This window comes from Amyelois transitella, chromosome 30 (assembly GCF_032362555.1).
Source record: "Amyelois transitella isolate CPQ chromosome 30, ilAmyTran1.1, whole genome shotgun sequence".
In the NCBI taxonomy this organism is placed as follows: domain Eukaryota; kingdom Metazoa; phylum Arthropoda; class Insecta; order Lepidoptera; family Pyralidae; genus Amyelois; species Amyelois transitella.
The window spans coordinates 861,348-881,109 of NC_083533.1; the positions used below are offsets into that span (position 1 = coordinate 861,348).

At 38.8% G+C, this 19,762-nt stretch overlaps 1 protein-coding gene across 1 annotated transcript; it reads left to right on the forward strand.

Moving 5' to 3' along the window:
* Positions 1-4,853: 4,853 nt before the first annotated feature.
* LOC106142987 (uncharacterized) lies at positions 4,854-15,388 on the forward strand. The gene is made up of 10 exons (XM_060952847.1): positions 4,854-5,029; positions 5,364-5,432; positions 5,926-6,021; positions 7,719-7,919; positions 9,037-9,099; positions 9,870-9,938; positions 11,069-11,113; positions 11,758-11,876; positions 12,180-12,369; positions 15,384-15,388. Exons 1-10 carry the CDS (start codon positions 4,963-4,965, stop codon positions 15,386-15,388), a joined length of 924 nt encoding a protein of 307 aa, XP_060808830.1. The 5' UTR covers positions 4,854-4,962.
* The last annotated feature ends 4,374 nt before the right edge of the window (positions 15,389-19,762 follow it).

Below are 19,762 nucleotides of genomic sequence, written 5' to 3' on the forward strand. Positions count from 1 at the left end.
AAAAGTTTCCCTATCATAGTAATTAATGATATTTATTCTATAGTTTTTATACGGATTCTTTACCATTCTTGAAAAGGCCATCGTAACTACTCAACTTGCTAACAAGTATTATTAACCCATTCAGCTAAAGCCCAATGACCCTTTTCGGACTATTGACCCTGTCTACCCCGTAAGGGATAAAAACCTTGTTAGTATGGACGTGTAGTATTATTTCTTTTAATTTCATGTGTCATTATCACTTTCATAAGCTACTATAATTAAGTAAATGTTAAATAGTAGGTAAGTACGTGATTTTTTTAAATTTCCCAGTGACCTAGTTATCACTGATGCAAGGTATTACTGCTTTATTTATTCTGCATAAGTCGCAGGTCAAAACATCGTTATAGTACGCACACACGTTTTTTTTTCTAACGAGCAGAGCGGAAGCTTCTTTTAATGAAAGTAGTGGCTTTCTTTTAAATCTGTGATTAGGCACTATGTTGTTTGGCAGCTAACTTAATTAGTTTATGAATGTGATATTGATGTGATGTCAGATGGGATTCGCTCCGTGTTAAAACCTGACTAACCCAATCCATGGTCACAGGCATACCCAGGGCTCCTCTTCAGAGAGGTGAGGATCCATGGTCAAAGGCATACCCCGGGCTCTTCTCCAGAGAGGTGAGGATGCAACCGAGACTAAAGCGAGGAGATGGGTATTAGGTCTCAATAAAAGTTGCCCTATAATTCCTTGCTAGTTATTTAAAATAAAATGAGGGGGTTTTAAAAGCGGCGGAACAAACAACACTGCAGCATTTTCATCGTACGTCAATATACAAATAAAAATCACTTAAATCTAAATCGTGGACGAATGCACATTGTCTACATTAAAAAACATGAATGAATGTAATGTCACACACACCAACTGTCAATGATCACTAAGAAATTGACGCGGTCAGCGAATAGCAGCGAAGAATCTAAATCTCTCAAACAAAGATCTGTCATCATCGTCTGTCGCGCGGTTCCCCAGGCGTCACACCAGCCTGGCGGAAGATCTTCCTTTTGGTGGCGGTCGAGTCGAATCATCGCTCCCGCTACACAGTTAATAGCACTTTAGAATAGTCCTCCAGCTTACCATAAACTATAAGAAAACCATGATAGTTTTCGCTTGTTTTGTTTCAAGCTTAAAATAATGTTATTCCAAATAATACCGATACGAATAATTACGATATTTATGCACACGCCATACCGCTCCAAAATTCATCTTTCTTCTCATACTACTGGAAGAGATTTCTTTCGAAATAACCTAGCACTAGCACCTTTGTACAAGAATTACTGTAATAAATGCTCCTGTACCTATATAATTTTGTGTACATAAAAAAATAAATAAAAAAAATACCATGAACTATTAATCGCAGGCAAATGCAGGCAATGCATAGATAAAAATGCGAATTGCCAAATATTATAGCGAAAAACACGACATACTTATTAATAATTTACACATAACATTATGTTTGTTGACGAAACTGTTGCTTATTTGATAAAAATGCGTTACTTAAAGCGGGCAAGAGACGTACGGACAGCAATATAGTAGTGAATATGAAGACTATATCACTTGCGTTGTGTGTAGCTGGGTTGCTTCAGGTAAAAAAAATAATAATAAATCATAAAAACATACATATAATCACGTTTACATCCCTTGCGGGGTAGATAGAGCGAACAATATTGAATAGACTGTTATACCACGTTCAGCTGTTCGACATAATGATAGGATTGAGATTCAAATAGTGTCAGATTGCCAGCCCAAGTTTATAAGCCTCTATGCCTTACTCGCCTATTACGACATCCATGGAAAAGACAGGAAGTGGTACATACATACATACATATGGTCACGTCTATATCCCTTGCGGGGTCGACAGAGCCAACAGTCTTGAAAAGACTGAATGGCCACGTTCAGCTATTTGGCTTGACCGATAGAATTGAGATTCAACTAGTGACAGGTTGCTAGCCCATCGCCTAAAACAGAATCCCAAGTTTGTAAGCCTATCCCTTAGTCGCCTTTTACGACATCATTTTGTTTTCATTCATGGAAAAGAGATGTAGTGGTCCTATTCTTTTTTTGTATTGGTGCCGGGAACCACACATGGCATTATGAAAATAATAATTTTCTATGAGGTCTTTATGCTCCTGGCCCTCGTCTCATTTTTGTCTTCTCCTCCCTGGAGAGGAGTCATGGGCCGCCTTGACCAGCTATGGATAAGTCAGATTGTTACGTGAACCGACTACTGCCTGACCTCAACAAACCAGCAAAAAAAACGAATGCACATTTCAATACCTTTGATTCTTCTAAGACGAACAAGAATTTGCTTAATTTGATTTAACTTTGCAGCAATCCCTCTGCTTCTTAGACCTTGGGCTCGGTCTAGACTTAGGACTCGGCCTTGGCCTAGGCCCGTCACCATACCCGTATGCCCTACCCGCTGCTCCACCCGCCTACGCCCCACCACCGCCAGCGTATGCTCTACCTGCCCCTCCACCCACCTATTCTTTACCCCCAACCGTGCTACCACCCACTGTTTTACCTCCAACGGCACTGTTACCCCCACCCGCCCCACCTGCTTATTATCCTGCGCCCGCGCCTATTATAGAACCCATAATTGAGCCTATAATCCTACCAGCCTTCCCCGCACCAGCCCCAGCCTTACCTTATGCATTACCGGCGCTGCCTGCCCCACTCCCAGCCTTACCTCTCCCCCTGCCTGCCCCACTACCAGCTTGCGCGCCTTTACCTGCCCCGCTGCCAGCCTTACCTTACACTTTACCGCTCCCTGCTCCCCTCCCTGCGCCGCTACCGGCCTTACCGTACACTCTGCCTGCCCCATTACCCGCGCCATTACCCGCATGCGCCCCAGCGCTACCAGCGCCTTTGCCTCCCTGTGCCCCTCTACCTGCAGCCTTACCAGCCTTACCCTATTCTTTACCTTTAGCTGCCCCAACCGTGTCGTACGCCTTTCCCCCGGCGGCGCCATTGTATTTGTAAATGAATGTCTTAATAAATAATTTTGAAACATTATGAAATTTTATTTAAAATTACCTACAATCGAATATAATTATTTTCCACGTTTTTTGTGACCACAACCTGAATTGGAAAAGTCAGGTAGTCATTGCCGTTTGACCTCCGCAACATACATACGTACATACATATGGTCACGTCTATATCCCTTGCGGGGTAGACAGAGCCAACAGTCTTGAAAAGACTGAATGGCCACGTTCAGCTATTTGGCTTAATAATAGAATTGAGATTCAAATAGTGACAGGTTGCTAACCCAACGTCTAAAAAAGAAGACCCAAGTTTGTAAGCCTATCCCTTAATCGCCTTTTCGACATCCATGGGAAAGAGATGGAGTGGTCCTTTTCTTATTTGTATTGGTGCCGGGAACCACACGGCACAACTTGATGTCAAATCTCGGGTTGGGTTAAACTCATAATGAGATTACATGCTGAACTCTGGCAACGAAGAAAGAAGAGAAGAAAAGCGTGTGCCAAATCTTCTTTTATCACTTAGGTATATTGTAAACTAGAGGCCGCCCGCGACTTCGTCCGCATGGAAACCCTATCAATCCCGCGGGAACTCTGGGATAAAAAGTAGCCTATGTGTTATTCTGGGTCTTCAGCTACCTACATACCAAATACATACCAAATTTCATGGTAATCGGTTCAAAAGTTTTTGCGTGAAAGAGTAACAAACATCCATACAAACTTTCGCCTTTATAATGGTAGTAGGATGTAAATCAATTATAAACTTTAAGACTGCAAACGACCTGTCATATCTTTAAATTTATTCCATCAAGTTGACGGCCTCTGTGGCGCAGCGGTAGTACGCTTGTCGGTGACACCGGACGTCCCGGGTTCGAATCCCGGCCAGGGCATGATGAGAAAAGAACTTTTTCTAATTGGCTTGGGTCTTCGATGTTTATCGATTATAAATGTATTTATTATCTATATAATATAGTATCGTTGAGTTAGTATCTCGTAACACAAGTCTCAAACTTATTTCAAGACTAACTCAATCTGTGTAATTTGTCCCGTATATATTTATTTATCAACTGGCCTTATTATTTTATAATTGCGATGCCCAACAGGGTTCATATTGTACCTACTTATAAGCAGTAACTGTACTAATTCAACTGATGTACTGTATAATATGCAATAAAGATTTTGAAAAAAGGCCTGGCAAAAGGTCAGGTCGAACGAGTTATGAATATGTAACACGAACAGAGTTATGAATGTGGATGAAGCGAAGGAAGTATGCAGAGATCGTGGCAAGTGGAAAAATGTAGTCTCTGCCTACCCCTCCGGGAAAGAGGCGTGATTTTATATATGTATGTAAAATTTTGAATTGACTTGAATTTGAATCTTGCCTGCTCCGTAATAATGACATGACATGTGAACAAAGCGATGATATTTACCTATTACAAATGATGAATCACCAATCTATATTAATATTATAAAGCTGAAGAGTTTGTTAGTTTGTTTGAGCGCGCTAATCTCAGGAACTACTGGTTCGAATTGAAATTTTTTTTTGTGTTGACACAAAAAGAATTTTTCATACACCATTATATAGGGTACACCATTTATCGAGGAAGGTTTTATGCTATATAACATCACGCTGCAACTATAAGGAGCGAAGAAATAATGGAAAATGTGAAAAAAAACGGGGAAAATTATTCATCCTTGAGCGCTTCAATGATGCCCAAAATAATTATTCAACGCGGACGGAGTCGCGCGCACAGCTAGTTTATTATATTACTTTTGGATTTTCCTGTAAATACAGTTAGCAATCAATGTAAGTAGTTCCATACGCCAATAATGAAATGCAACGCAAATAATGCAATAAGTTGTTAGTAGGTAATTATGTCACGATTTTTTTAAGGCATAACATACTTACTTAATCACCGATAGATATATAATAAATTAATGTGAATAATGTGTTCAAGATTAAAATTTGATTTAATAATACTAGTGTTGTGTGTTAATTTTCTGTCCGTTCTTGGTAAGTATCTTAAAGTGTAATAAAAATAACTAGCTGTGCCCACGACTTCGTCCGCGTGGAATAATTATTATGGCCATCATTGAAGCCCTCAAGGATGAATAATTTTAGGTCTATGAATCGGCCAACATCTATTTTTCATACACCTTAGTGATAATGGTTGTCCACCCTTAACATTTTTTTTGTAACTAGAAAAATAACCTTAAAAATTATTTATATGGCAAAACAAAGTTTGCCGGGACATCTAGTGTATGTATAAGTTAATGGACCTACCTACTCGGTATTAAAAAAAGTAATTATTCAAGTGATCATTGACAATAATTTATTTTTTTTAAAGCCAACGATGACGGGATCATTTGCGGGTCGTCTGGTGATCCGATCACTTATTGGGAAGATAATCCACCAGGTAATTAAATACATACATATAGTCACGTCTATATCCATTACGGGGTAGACAGAGCCAACAGTCCCGAAAAGACTGAATGACCACGTTCAGCTGCTCGGCTTGATGATGGAATTGAGATCCAAATAGTGACAGGTTGCTAGCCCGTCGCCTAAAAAAAGGATCGCAATTTTAACCGGGAACCGCACGGTATGGTTCCCGGCACCAATACAAAAATGAATAGGACCACTCCATGTCTTTACCAAGGATGTCGTAAAAGGCGACTAAGGGATAGGCTTACAAACTTAGTATTCTTTTTTGGGCGATGGGCTAGCAACCTGTCACTATTTGAATCTCAAGTCTATCATTAAGCCAAACAGCTGAACGTGGCCATTCAGTCTTTTCAAGACTATTAGCTTTAGTAAAATAGTAGGGGTAGATGCTCTTAACACTCGCCAACCAATTAAACCAGGCTTATCAGTTATTTATTTGTAAAATATTTTGTTTTGTTTTTCAGATCCACCAAAACTTTATTGTGTAATTGGCGACGAAATAAATTTGACTGTCAAGCAACATAACGTTCCAAAATATTTCAATAAATTTCTCATTAAAAGTAAGGCACATATTACGTATATTTTTAGTTTATTCGTTACAATTAGAAATACAAATATTTTCTATTTATATAATTAGTGTTTATCCCCAAAAATTAACGCGGAAACAAAAATTATGGTAATTAATAAAAAAACTAACGTAATTATGTATCATAATGCATAAATAAATAAATAAGTATATACGGGACAAATGATACAGATTGAGTTAGCCTCGAAGTAAGTTCGAAACTTGTCTTACGAGATACTAACTCAACGATACTGTATTTTTATAATAAATACTTATATAGATAAACATCCTAGACCCAGACCAATCAGAGAAAGTTCGTTTCTAATCATGCCCTGACCAGGATTCGAACCCGGGATCTGCGGTGTCACAGACAAGCGTATTACCGCTGCGCCACAGAGGCCGTCGAAATACACATACATATACCTATACCTACATAGGTATATACATAGCTCTAGCCCGTGACATTATAGATATGACTATGTAGTCATGTCTATAATGTCACGGGGAAGACAGAGCTAACAGTCTTGTAAATACCCAAATTTCGGGTAGGTACTCTTGACCTGACCTTTTGCTAGAACGTCTCCGATTTGATCAAGGTACGTTCGTCTAGGCCTTCCCACTCCAACAGTCCCATTCACCATTTGATTATTAGTCAACCTGCTTTCATGTATGGATTAGTACGTATGTATGTATGTTTATCCGCGTTTATCTCTCGTGAATCGCTGAACCGATTAGGAGAAGGTTTTAGAAATTAATTCTACTTCTAAAAAGGAAATATCGATCGGAGGCGGTTCTGTTTAAAAAAAGTTATTTATATACATATTTTGATTTTCTTGATGATATACAATTCGTGCCGTGTGGTTCCCGGCACCAATACAAAAAAAAATAGGACCACTCCATGTCTTTCCCATGGATGTCGTAAAAGGCGACTAAGGGATAGGCTTACAAACTTGAGATTCTTTTTTAGGCGATGGACTAGCAACCTGTCACTATTTCAATCATATCATACGATATGAAAGCATATCAAACGAAAGGTCTTGTTGAGAAGATCTTAAATGTATTTTTTTGTATTTTTTGTTTTTATTACAAGTTATTCAAGAAAATAGACGAAAATTGACCATCCCCCCCCCCCCCCCCCCCCTCCCCTTATCTCCGAAACTAATGAACCTAAAATTTTGAAAAAAATACAGAAATTAGTTTTCTCCTTATAGATTATAGGAAAACCTATAAGAAGTCCATGATATTAAAATAACATGGTAAATCAATCAATATTGTGCGTACCAACTTACATTTTTTTTAGTTACCACAAACAAATTTGGGTCAGATTTAAAAAAACATGATAGGTAACATCGTACGGAACCCTCTTCACGCGAGTTCAACTCGCACTTGTCCCTTTTATTTATTATATTTTCAGATGTGCCGTGTGGTTCCCGGCACCAATACAAAAAAGAATAGGACCACTCCATCTCTTTCCCATGGATGTCGTAAAAGGCGACTAAGGGATAGGCTTACAAACTTGAGATTCTTTTTTTAGGCGATAGGCTAGCAACTTGTCACTATTCGAATCTCAATTCTATCTTAAAGCCAAATAGCTGAACGTGGCCTATCAGTCCGCTCAGGACTGTTGGCTCTGTCTACCCCGCAAGGGATATAGACGTGATTATATGTATGTATGTATGTATGTATTTTCAGATTTCGTGCAATACGATGTGTCGAAACCCCCTTTATATGAGGATGTCAGTGGTGATTATCATTATAATGAGGAACGGACAAGGACAATAAATTTAAAAATAAAAATTACGAATAAATCATTGTTAAGCCACGTCTTAGATGTGAGGTTTTTAAATAAAAGTCACAAAAAAAAAGAAATTTATAAACTTAGTATTTCGCCTGGTAAGTGAAGAGTATTTTAGTTAAATACGTTTCTATATTATGCATGCATGCATATAGGCACGTCTATGCCCCTTACGGGGCAGGCAGAGCCAGCAATCTCGAAAAGACTGAAGGCCACGTTCAGCTGTATAGCTTCATGATGGAATTGAGATTCAAATAGTGACAGGTTGCTAGCCCATCGCCTACAAAAGGAATGCCAAGTTTATAAGCCTATCCCTTGGTCGCTTTTAACTCCGTCCATGACAAAGAATGGTCCTATAATTTTTTCTTATGGTGCCGGGAACCACACGGTATGTTAGAATTACCTATATCTCTGTTGTAGGTCTGAATAATTGTAGTTTTCACAGTTATGGTACATTAGTTAGAATACTAACCGTTGCTCTTACAGTGAGGGAAAACATCGTGAGGAAACCTGCACATTCAGGCAACTGGATGTGTAACCATGATCGATCCAATACGGGTCAGGTTCCCATGCAGAGGTTGCAGAGGTCAGACGGGAGTCGCTTCGTGTAAAAACCTGACTCACCAAATCCGGAATCCATGGTCAAAGGCATAGATAAAACTCTTTATTGCACCATAAGAGTAGAACATACAAAACAACACAAAGCAGATATAGATGGTACAAAGGCGGACTTATCGCTAAAGCAATCTCTTCCAGTCAACCTTTGGGTGGAAGGAAACCAAACAGGAGATCGGCGTTGGCGCAGAGCAAGATAAATAAATGTTTGAACATAATAAAATACATACAGAATATATATCTATATATAATACATATAAATACATACAAATACGCATAAATACAGATAAATACATAATAATAACATATACTTAGGATAGAGTTGAAAGATAATGAGACCTAACGAGATTTTTGAAACTATAAATAGTCTGGGCTTTCCTGATATCGACAGGGAGAGCATTCCATAGACGGACAGCTTGTACCTACAGTAAAAGAGTGGGAGTAAAAATTGAGCATACCCCGGGCTCCTCTCCAGGATGGTGAGGATGCAACCGGGACTAAAGCCGGGAGGAAGAAGAATAGTTGTAGTTTGCTTACGCGATAAAAGCGAAAGGCAAACCTTGGGGCAACCAGCTAGTTAAGTTCTTCTTATATTTTCAGTTCCTAACAATTGCGTCGTTCATCATGTGGTTTATGCTATAGATTGGAAAAATGGATGTAATTGTAAGTGTTCTTTTTTTTTTAATCATTATTTTGTTTTTTTTTATCATTATTTTCAACACCGGACGAACAAAATAACTATACAAACCTTGTCAACAGAATAGAATACATTTATTTTCAAAATTGGATACAAGGTGTCACTTATTGACGTCACATCACTCATAACTAACTAGTTATTTCTATTGATTTTAATACAAATAATTCGTCAAATACTTAGATAACTTTTAACTCAATACTGTTGGCTCTGTTTACCCCGCAAGGGATATAGATGTGATTATATGTATGTATTTATATTACTAAATGAAATATGTAATGTATTTATTTATTTAAAATTGGCAAATCTTTGCAATATTTCCAATTTTGAGTTGGCTGCCATTCCGCAGATCCTCACTGTTTGATAAAATAATTTTAAACAGTTACAGCTTAGGATGTACCATGTGGTTCCCGGCACCATTAAAAAAAAAGAATAGGTCCACTCCATCTCTTTCTCATGGATGTCGTAATAGGCGACTAAGGGATAGGCTTATGAACTTGGGATTCTTCTTTTAGGCGACAGGCTAGCAACGTCACTACTTGAATCCAAATTCTATCATTAAGCGAAACAGCTGAACGTGGCCTCTATAAGTCTCTTTAAGACCGCAGGCTCTGTCTACCCAGCAAGGGATATAGGCGTGATTATATGTATGTATTTACAGCTTATTTTCGAGTGTGAGTTTCCTCTTTTTATTGATAAAATTAACTGAAGTTTTAAGCATCGAAGACTCTTGTTTCAGATGTAGACATAGAAGTTAAACAGTTCCAAACTCCCTCTATAACAGGAGTAGAATATAAGTCTGAAAAGGGTAAGTTTTTGAAAGCATTTATTTTTAACTAGCTGTGCCCGCGACTTCGTCCGCGTGGAATAGTTATTTTGGGCATCATTGAAGCCCTCAAGGGTGAATAATTTTTCCCGTTTTTTTTTCACATATTCCATTATTTCTTTGCTCCTTTAAGTCCGCTCCGTCTATTCAACGCAAAAACAATTTTTCAATTCGAACTAGTAGTTCCTGATATTAGCGCGTTCAAACATTATATTAGTATAGATTACTATGTTGTTTTAGTACCCGCATCTACATCAAATGGTAATAACTGAAAATCAGCGATTTTGTACTCTTTCAGTGCAAATAAATCGCTGAGTTATGATCAGAGATCGGAATAGGTAGATTGAACTGGGGTCAATGAACTGAAACGTATATATTAATATGGACATGCCTCCGGGACTGCGGGATTTTTTCCGGAATTTTTACAAGTGGGATGAAGAATATATTAGTGGTAGCTGTTTTCCCCCGACTTCGTTCACGTAAATTGTAGTCCTATGTTACCCGCGGACAATGTAGTTTACTGTAAGTGTAAGTACTGAACTGGAAGCCCGGATAAGAGGCTTATCCATGTTCTGCTTTCTATGGTAATTCATGATACAAGTACTTACTTAGAATCAATCTACCTATTCCGATCTTTGGTTATGACCATTTCGACTTGCTACAACGCACCTGTATTAGTTTGAAGGATATGTTATTGTGTATATTTGTTATTGTTGTGTATATTGTACCTACCGTGTGGTTCCCGGCACCAATAGAAAAATAAAGGACCACTCCATCTCTCTCCTAAGGATGTCGTAAAAGGCGACTAAGGGGTAGGCTTATAAACTTGGGATTCTTTTCTAGGCGATGGGCTAGCAACCTGTCCCTATTTGAATCTCAATTCTATCATTAAGCGAAACAGCTGAACGTAGCCTATAAGTCTCTTTAAGACTATTGGCTCTGTCTACCCCGCAAGGGATATAGACGTGATTAAATGTATGTATGTATATTTGTTTGTGTTTGTAGCACTGTCGAATAAACATTTTATCTATCTGTCTAAGGTGCTCATACTTTTCTGCCCTCGACCGTACGACTTATGTGTTATTTAAACTAATTTGTTGTTCTCATTTCAGAGAAATCATACAATATTTCATCACCAGCGTTTACAGAGAAAACTGGTAAGTGCTTACCTAAATGTGTGTTTGTTACTTACTCCTTAACACAAAAACTGAACGGATTGTCGTGAAACTTTGCATACATATAATCACGTCTATATCCCTTGCGGCGTAGACAGAGACAGTACTCTTGATAAGACTGATAGGCCACGTTCAGCTGTTTGGCTTAATGATAGAATTGAGATTCTAATAGTGACAGGTTGCAAATCTATCGCCTAAAAGAAGAATGCCAAGTTTAAAAGCCTATACCCTTAGTCGCCTTTTACCACATCCATGGGAACGAGATGAAGTGGTCCTATTCTTTTTTTATTGGTGCTGGGAACCACAGGGCTAACAAACAAACAGACAAATTACACAGATTGAGTTAGCTTCGAAGTAAGTTCGAGACTTGTGTTACGAGATACTAACTCAACGATACTATATTTTATAATAAATACTTATATAGATAAACATCCAAGACCCAGGCCAATCAGAAAAAGTTCTTTTCTCATCATGCCCTGGCCGGGATTCGAACCCGGGACCTCCGGTGTCACAGACAAGCGTAGGTACTACCGCTGCGCCACAGAGGCCGTCAATTCTGAATTGTGAGACAAAAACATTAGTACTTAGGTAGGTATATTCAGTACATGCATGACGTGTGGTTTCAGATAAATTCAGCTCTCCAATGATAATTGGAATAACGTTACTAGTAATTTTGGTGACGCTCACAACTTTATATTTACTTCATAAATGTAGAAATTGGAAGGAGTCGGGAGAACCACTTTATGTAAGTCTGTTTTACGTTCTACTCCTTTTCAGTAACATACATACATACATATAGTCACGTCTATATCCCTTGCGGGGTAGACAGAGCCAACAGTCTTGAAAAGACTGAATGGCCACGTTCAGCTATTTGGCTTAATCATAGACTTGAGATTCAAATAGTGACAGGTTGCTAGCCCATCGCCTAAAAGAGAATCCCAAGTTTGTAAGCCTATCTCTTAGTCGCCTTTTACGACATCCATGGGAAAGAGATGGGAAATAGTTATAATTATACGATAATATTTATTACCAAATTTTTATTTAACAGGCTGAAATACAGTACGCCGAATTACAACTAAATCAAGCCAATATGTCTCGTCTTACACCAAACGATGTAACCTACAGTCAAATAAAGGGAGTTCTCATTGCGAACCCATGTCAAGTTGGACGGAAATCTACAACCAACGTTGGATCAAACGAAAGGAATATGACCAATATTGGAACAAATCCTCAAACCAGTAACGGAACGTATTCTATAATAAATAAAAAATAACATTGTTTGTTCATGTTTTTTATTCCATAGACATATTAATTAAAAAAACATAAAGATATAGTATACATACATACATATAATCACGTCTATATCCCTTGCGGGGTAGACAGAGCCAACAGTCCTGAGCGGACTGATAGGCCACGTTCAGCTTTTTGGTTTTAAGATAGATTGAGATTCGAATAGTGACAAGTTGCTAGCCTATCGCCTAAAAAAAGAATCTCAAGTTTGTAAGCCTATCCCTTAGTCGCCTTTTACGACATCCATGGGAAAGAGATGGAGTGGTCCTATTCTTTTTTGTATTGGTGCCGGGAACCACATGGCTATAGATATAGTATATATTTTTAAAATACGTATGCATGTACGTATTTAAATATATTTGTATAAATATCACGTATTTATCAAATAGATATAGCCTTAATTCTTAAAAAGACTGAAAGGCCACGTTCAGCTGTATGGCTTCATGATGGAATTGACATTCAAATAGTGACAGTTTGCTAGCCCCGTCGCCCTAAAAAAAGAATCCCAAATTTATAAACCTATCCCTTAGTCGCCTTTTACGACATCCACGGGAAAGAGATGGGAGTGGTCCTGTTCTTTTTGGATAAGTGCTGAGAACCACACGGCATGAGTGACGTCGAGAGGAAATAATTAATCACTACATAGTATAAAACAAAGTCGCTATTTTAGTCTGTTTGTCTGTATGCTTAAATATTTAAAATTACGCAACGGATTTTGATGCGGTTTTTTTGTAACAGGTAGAGTGATTCAAGAGGAAGGTTTTTATGTATATTTTTTTCCGAATTTTGCACCCGTGCGAAGCCGGGGCGGGTCGCTAGTGTCACAAATAATACAAGGTTCAAGTCCTGGGTGTTGGATATAAGACTCCTTTCACCTTGGAATATAAAACTTCATCATTGACTGGTCGTGTTCCTGAACTCTTCAATTCTAATTCTGCATATTGTAATTCAGAATTCTGCAAAAAAGTTATCATACATACATACATAAAATCACGCCTCTTTCCCGGAGGGGTAGGCAGAGACTAGCTCCTTCCACTTGCCACGATCTCTGCATACTTCGTTCGCTTCATCCGCATTCATTACTCTCTTCATGCTAGCTCGGCGGTTTCGTTAAAAAGTTATCATCATCGTAATATATATCATCATCATCGTAATGCATACGAGTACATTCATTTCATGTTTTGTATTATTATTTACGTTATGATTTACGTTTAAGAGATCTATATTTGTAAATTGACGTCCGATGAAAATGCTGCAGTGTAGTTTGTTCCGCCGCATCTTATACACGTGCGCTTTGGAAGCGGTAGTAGTTATAATTAGATTTAAGTGATGTGACGTCAATAAGTGATACATTGTATCCAATTTTGAAAATAAATCTATTCTACTCTAATATTTCTCAAATTGCGTAATACATGCGCAGAAAGGCACAGGTTCAAATCCCACATCGGCCATGTGACAATGACTACGCTCAAAGTTGTGTACATTAGTTTGAATACTAACCGACGACGCTAAATTGGGCCACTGTTACACCTACAGTTGCTTATGTCCTTACATTGAGTATTGCAAGATTGCAACGGGATTTTGTGAACATACATACGTAAAATCTCGTCTAAATCCCTTGCTGGGAGACAGAGCCATCAGTCTTGAAAAGACTCAAAGGCCACGTTCAGTTATATAGATTTATAATGGAATTGAGATTCAAATAATGACAGGTTGGCTAGCCCATCGCTTACCAGAGAAATCCCAAGTTTATAAGCCTTAGACGCTTTTAACGACATATGGGATGGTTCTATTCTAAAGTGTCGGTAACCAGACGCACAGGCTATAAAATGAGAGGGTGAAGGAATGTGCCGTGTGGTTCCCGGCACCAATACAAAAAAGATAAGGACCACTTCATCTCTTTCCCATGGATGTCGTAAAAGGCGACTAAGGCTTACAAAGTTGGGATTATTTTTAGGCGATGGGTTTTAAGTAATTTATTTGACGTTAACCAATGTTGTTAAACCATACGTTTTGACAATTATAAAGCGATATGAAGTATCCTATAATAATTAATAAACATTTTGAAATTTTTAATTTGAATTTTTGAATTCGTTTTTAGGCGATGGGCTAGCAACCTGTCACTATTTGAATCACAATTCTGTCATTACGCCAAATAGCTGAACGTGGCCATTCAGTCTTTTCAAGATTGGTAGCTCTGTCTACCCCTCAAGGGATATAGACGTGACCATATATATGTATGTATAAGAAGGAATGTTACTTACATAAGTGATCTCTCCATATGTGTTACTCTCATCTTTTCTTTTGCAAACTTTCCAATACAGAATTATAGCAATTAATAACACTATGAAAGTACCAAAAATTCCTCCAATCACAGTAATTGTCGAAAATGAATCTTTTTCTGAAAATAATAAGGTCAAAAATAGTTTTTTACATTAAGTTTATGCTTAAGACTTTCTAAAAGTTTTCTTTTTTCTTTTGTTTTATAATAAATAAGTAAGTGAGTAAATGCTTTATTGTTCACTAAAGGAGTACATTACAAATATTAAACAGTACAGTACAAAGGCGGACTTATCCCTAAGTGGGATCTCTTCCAGCCAATTGACTGACAAATAACGTAATGAGTAGCTACAAATCTGTAAGTTCACGAACACTATCATAATTTTATGGTCTGTGTACACTTTTATAAAAAAAACATAAAGTATAACATTATAGTCACGTCTATATCCCTTGCGGGGTAGACAGTGCCAACAGTCTTGAAAAGGCTGAACGGCTACGTTCAGCTATTTGGCTTAATGATACAATTGAGATTCAAATAGTGACAGGTTGCTAGGCCATCGCCTAAAAAAGAATCCCAAGTTTGTAAGCCTATCCCTTAGTCGCCTTTTACGACATCCATGGGAAACAGATGGGAAAGAGTTATAATATACGATAATATTTATTACTAATTTTTATTTAACAGGCTGAAATACAGTACGCCGAATTACAATTAAATCAAGCCAATATGTCTCGTCTTACACCAAACGATGTAACCTACAGTCAAATAAAGGGAGTTCTCATTGCGAACCCATGTCAAGTTGGACGGAAATCTACAACCAACGTTGGATCAAACGAAAGGAATATGACCAATATTGGAACAAATCCTCAAACCAGTAACGGAACGTATTCTATAATAAATAAAAAATAACATTGTTTGTTCATGTTTTTTATTCCATAGACATATTAATTAAAAAAACATAAAGATATAGTATACATACATACATATAATCACGTCTATATCCCTTGCGGGGTAGACAGAGCCAACAGTCCTGAGCGGACTGATAGGCCACGTTCAGCTTTTTGGTTTTAAGATAGATTGAGATTCGAATAGTGACCAAGTTGCAAGCCTATCGCCTAAAAAAAGAATCCCAAATTTATAAACCTATCCCTTAGTCGCCTTTTACGACATCCATGGGAAAGAGATGGAGTGGTCCTATTCTTTTTTGTATTGGTGCCGGGAACCACATGGCTATAGATATAGTATATATTTTTAAAATACGTATGCATGTACGTATTTAAATATATTTGTATAAATATCACGTATATATCATTTTCAAAGTTTGTTAGTTTCATTGAAATAATACATATAGTCGTTTGACAATGAACATTTAAAGGAGTTACGATCTATTTTATTTTTTTTTGGTTAGTGTTAGTAACAAGGTGCAGCCGTGTGGTTCCCGGCACCATTACAAAAGAATAGGACCACTCCATCTCTTTCCCACGGATGTCGTAAGAGCCGACTAAGGGATAGACTTGGGATTCCTCTTTAATGTAAATCCCTGCCAATCTAAGGTCTGCCGCGCCGATGGATGCATGGCTAGGGGCGAGCCTAGTCTCGAGCGTGCCACTTCCGCCATGGGGTTGGGCGACCCCCAGGTAATGGCTAGCCTTACCCTGGCATGCGGGGCTCTGCTGGGGCGGACAAAATTTTTCCCTAGCGTCTCGTGGGAATCGCATTATGAACCTTAAAAAGCATATAAATGGCGGCGATGGTGTCCGCACCCCATCACGTCTCGTTCCCGGCGGGAGCGGTATGCGGTCTGCTGAAAGCCGCTTTGCGACGATGAATGTAAGAGGAGGAATGAAGGATAAGATTGAGGAAGTATGCCAGATGATGGATGAAAGACGTTTGGATGTGTTGTGCGTGAATGAAACGAAGCGGAAAGGATGCGACGCGACGCAGCACGGCCCTTACACGGCGTATTGGTCTGGAATTTCCAGTACCAGCCGAGGCTGTCAAGGGGTCGGTCTAATTCTTTCTGCACGAATGGCTGAGTGCGTGAATGAGTATGAGTGTGTCAGCCCTCGTCTTCTATGGATTAGGCTGAAAGTTGGAATCACTCGGATCTTCGTTCTAGGTGTTTATGCACCTTGGGATGTGGGTTCGAGGGGTACAACATCAGCAAAAAGCGAAACGAGGAGTTCTGGAATAGTGTAAGAGAAGTATTGAAAGTTACCAAGCCAAATGAGAAGATTATTATGTTAGGTGATTTTAATGGATGGGTGGGTGTAAAGCGTGATGGATATGAAAAGGTGCTTGGTGCGTTTGGTGACGAAAAGGTGAATGATAATGGAAGAAGTGTATTAGAAATTTGTCTAGAGTGGGATCTTTTTGTGTCGAACTCAATGTTTCAACATAAAGAGATCCACACCTACACAAGAGTGGAAGGTATTTTAAAAAGTATGATAGACTTTGTGATTGTAGATGAAAGATTGAAGAACAAAGTGCTGGATACCCGTGCATATCGCGGTGCTGGCATTGACTCGGACCATTTACTGGTGATATCCCGGATAAGGGGTATCTTCAATCGCTGGCGGCACAGGGTAAGGGAGCAAACCAGCGCTTTGGAAAGAGTAAAAGTGGAAAATTTGCAAGATATGGATGTAGGTAAGAAGTATATTAATAGACTGAAGGATGAATTTGAAGATTTAGATGAAATGAGCGATATTGAAGATGGATGGAAGGAACTTAAAGAAAGAATTGTGAAAGTAGCTGTTGAAGTGTGTGGTGTAAGTAGAAGAAGGAAAGGAAAAAATCACAAAAATGCGTGGATGAGTAAAGATGTGCAAGAACTTGTGCGATTAAAGAAGAAAGCATGGCTGGATTTGTTAGCAGCAAAAGCTAACTTAAGAATGCAAGAGGTTATAGATGAAGATGTGAATGAAGCACGTAAGGAATATAAGAAAATGAAAGATTTGGTTAAGAAAGCTGTGATTAGAAAGAAAGAAGAGTATAAAGAGGATTTTGATAAAAGGCTATCAGAAGACTTTCAGTCAAATCTGAAAGTATTCTGGAAATCCGTAAGGTCAGCCCGAGGAAATACTATAACCAGAGAGCTGACTAGGATCAGATGCCAGGATGGTAGCGTTGTGAAAGGAGAAGAATGTGTACTAAAGATATGGAAGGACTATTTTGAAAGTTTATTTGAAAAAAAGGAAGGAAATAAGAAAGATTTCTGCTATAGCGAAGAAAAAGAGAATGAGATGGAAGGCGAAATTGAAATGTTCGAAATTGTGGAAGCACTTAAGAGTATGAAAGCGGGAAAGGCTGCTGGGTGTGATAGAGTGTCGGTCGAGATGCTTAAAGCAGGAAAAGGCGTAGTAGCTAGTCAGTTGTACTGCCTTTTCAATTTGTGTTGGAGAAGCGGCCGAGTACCAAAAGATTGGTGTAAGGCTGTTATCGTGCCACTTTACAAAGGAAAAGGGTCACAGCTGGACTGCAAAAATTATCGTGGTATAAGCCTGCTTAGCGTCGTCGGCAAATTGTATGCTAAGGTATTGATTAATAGAGTCAGGAATGAAACTGATGACAAAATATGGGATGCTCAAGCGGGATTTCGAAAGGGAATGGGATGTACTGATCAGGTCTTTTCCTTGCGGTGCATAGCCGAAAAGTTTTTGGCCAAGAGTCAAAAAGTCTATTGCACATTCGTAGATCTGGAAAAGGCCTATGACAGAGTTGAGAGGAATGAATTGTGGTCAGCACTTTCTATGCATGGGATGAGCAGTCTCTTAATACGAGCACTGAAATCCTTATATGAGGATTCGAGTGCTTGTGTCAGGATAAACGGAGCGCACACTGAGTGGTTTAAGATTGAGAAAGGCGTTAGGCAAGGATGTGTTGCGTCACCGTGGCTGTTCAACCTATTTATGGATAGCTGTTTGACAGATTTGAAAGAGTCTAAAAGTGGATTAAGGATGAATGAGTTACTCGTCAAATGTCTGCTCTATGCCGACGATCAGGTTATACTGGCGTCATCAGCGGAGGAGTTACAGGAGATGGTAAACTGTATGCATGAAGCTTTAAAAGAGAAAAGAATGAAAGTGAACGTAAGTAAAACTAAAACACTGGTTTTTGAAATGGAGAAAGAAATGACAGCATGTAATATTTTGATTGGAGGAGAAAAAGTGGAGCAAGTGAAAGAGTTTGTATATCTAGGATCAAAGTTTACATCAGATGGCAAGTATGATAGTGATATTGAAAGGAGAGTGAACGCGGGGAACATGGTGAATGGAGCTTTGCATGCCTTTATGAGCAGTCAGAAACTATCCAAAAAGGCTCGACTGGCTGTGCACAGGGGCGTGTTGGTCCCGACATTAATGTATGGGAGTGAAAGTTGGGTATGGCAAAAGAAGCATGAAAGCAGAATAAATGCAGTGGAAATGAGAGCGTTAAGGAGTATGAAGGGTGTGAAATTGAGTGACAGGATAAGGAACAGCGTGATAAGGGAATGTTGTGATGTGAAAGAAGATGTAGTTACAGGAATAGAAAAGGGTATGTTAAGATGGTTCGGTCATGTGGAGAGGATGAATGAAAGCAGGTTGACTAAGCAGATATACAAGGAGAGTGTGGAGGGAAAGGTCGGAGTGGGAAGACCTAGACGAACGTATCTTGATCAAATTAAGGACGTCCTGGTAAAGGGTCAGGTCAAAAGTACCCGAAACCGCCGAGCTTGTATGAAGAGAGTTATGAATTTGGACGAAGCGAAAGAAGTATGCAGAGATCGTGGCAAGTGGAAAGAGGTAGTCTCTGCCTACCCCTCCGGGAAAGAGGCGTGATTTTATGTATGTATGTATGTATGTATATCACGTATTTATCAAATAGATATAGCCTTAATTCTTAAAAAGACTGAAAGGCCACGTTCAGCTGTATGGCTTCATGATGGAATTGAGATTCAAATAGTGACAGTTTGCTAGCCCCGTCGCCTAAAAAAATAATCCTAAGTTTATAAGCCTATCCCTTAGTCGCCTTTTACGACTTCCACGGGAAAGAGATGGGAGTGGTCCTGTTCTTTTTGGATA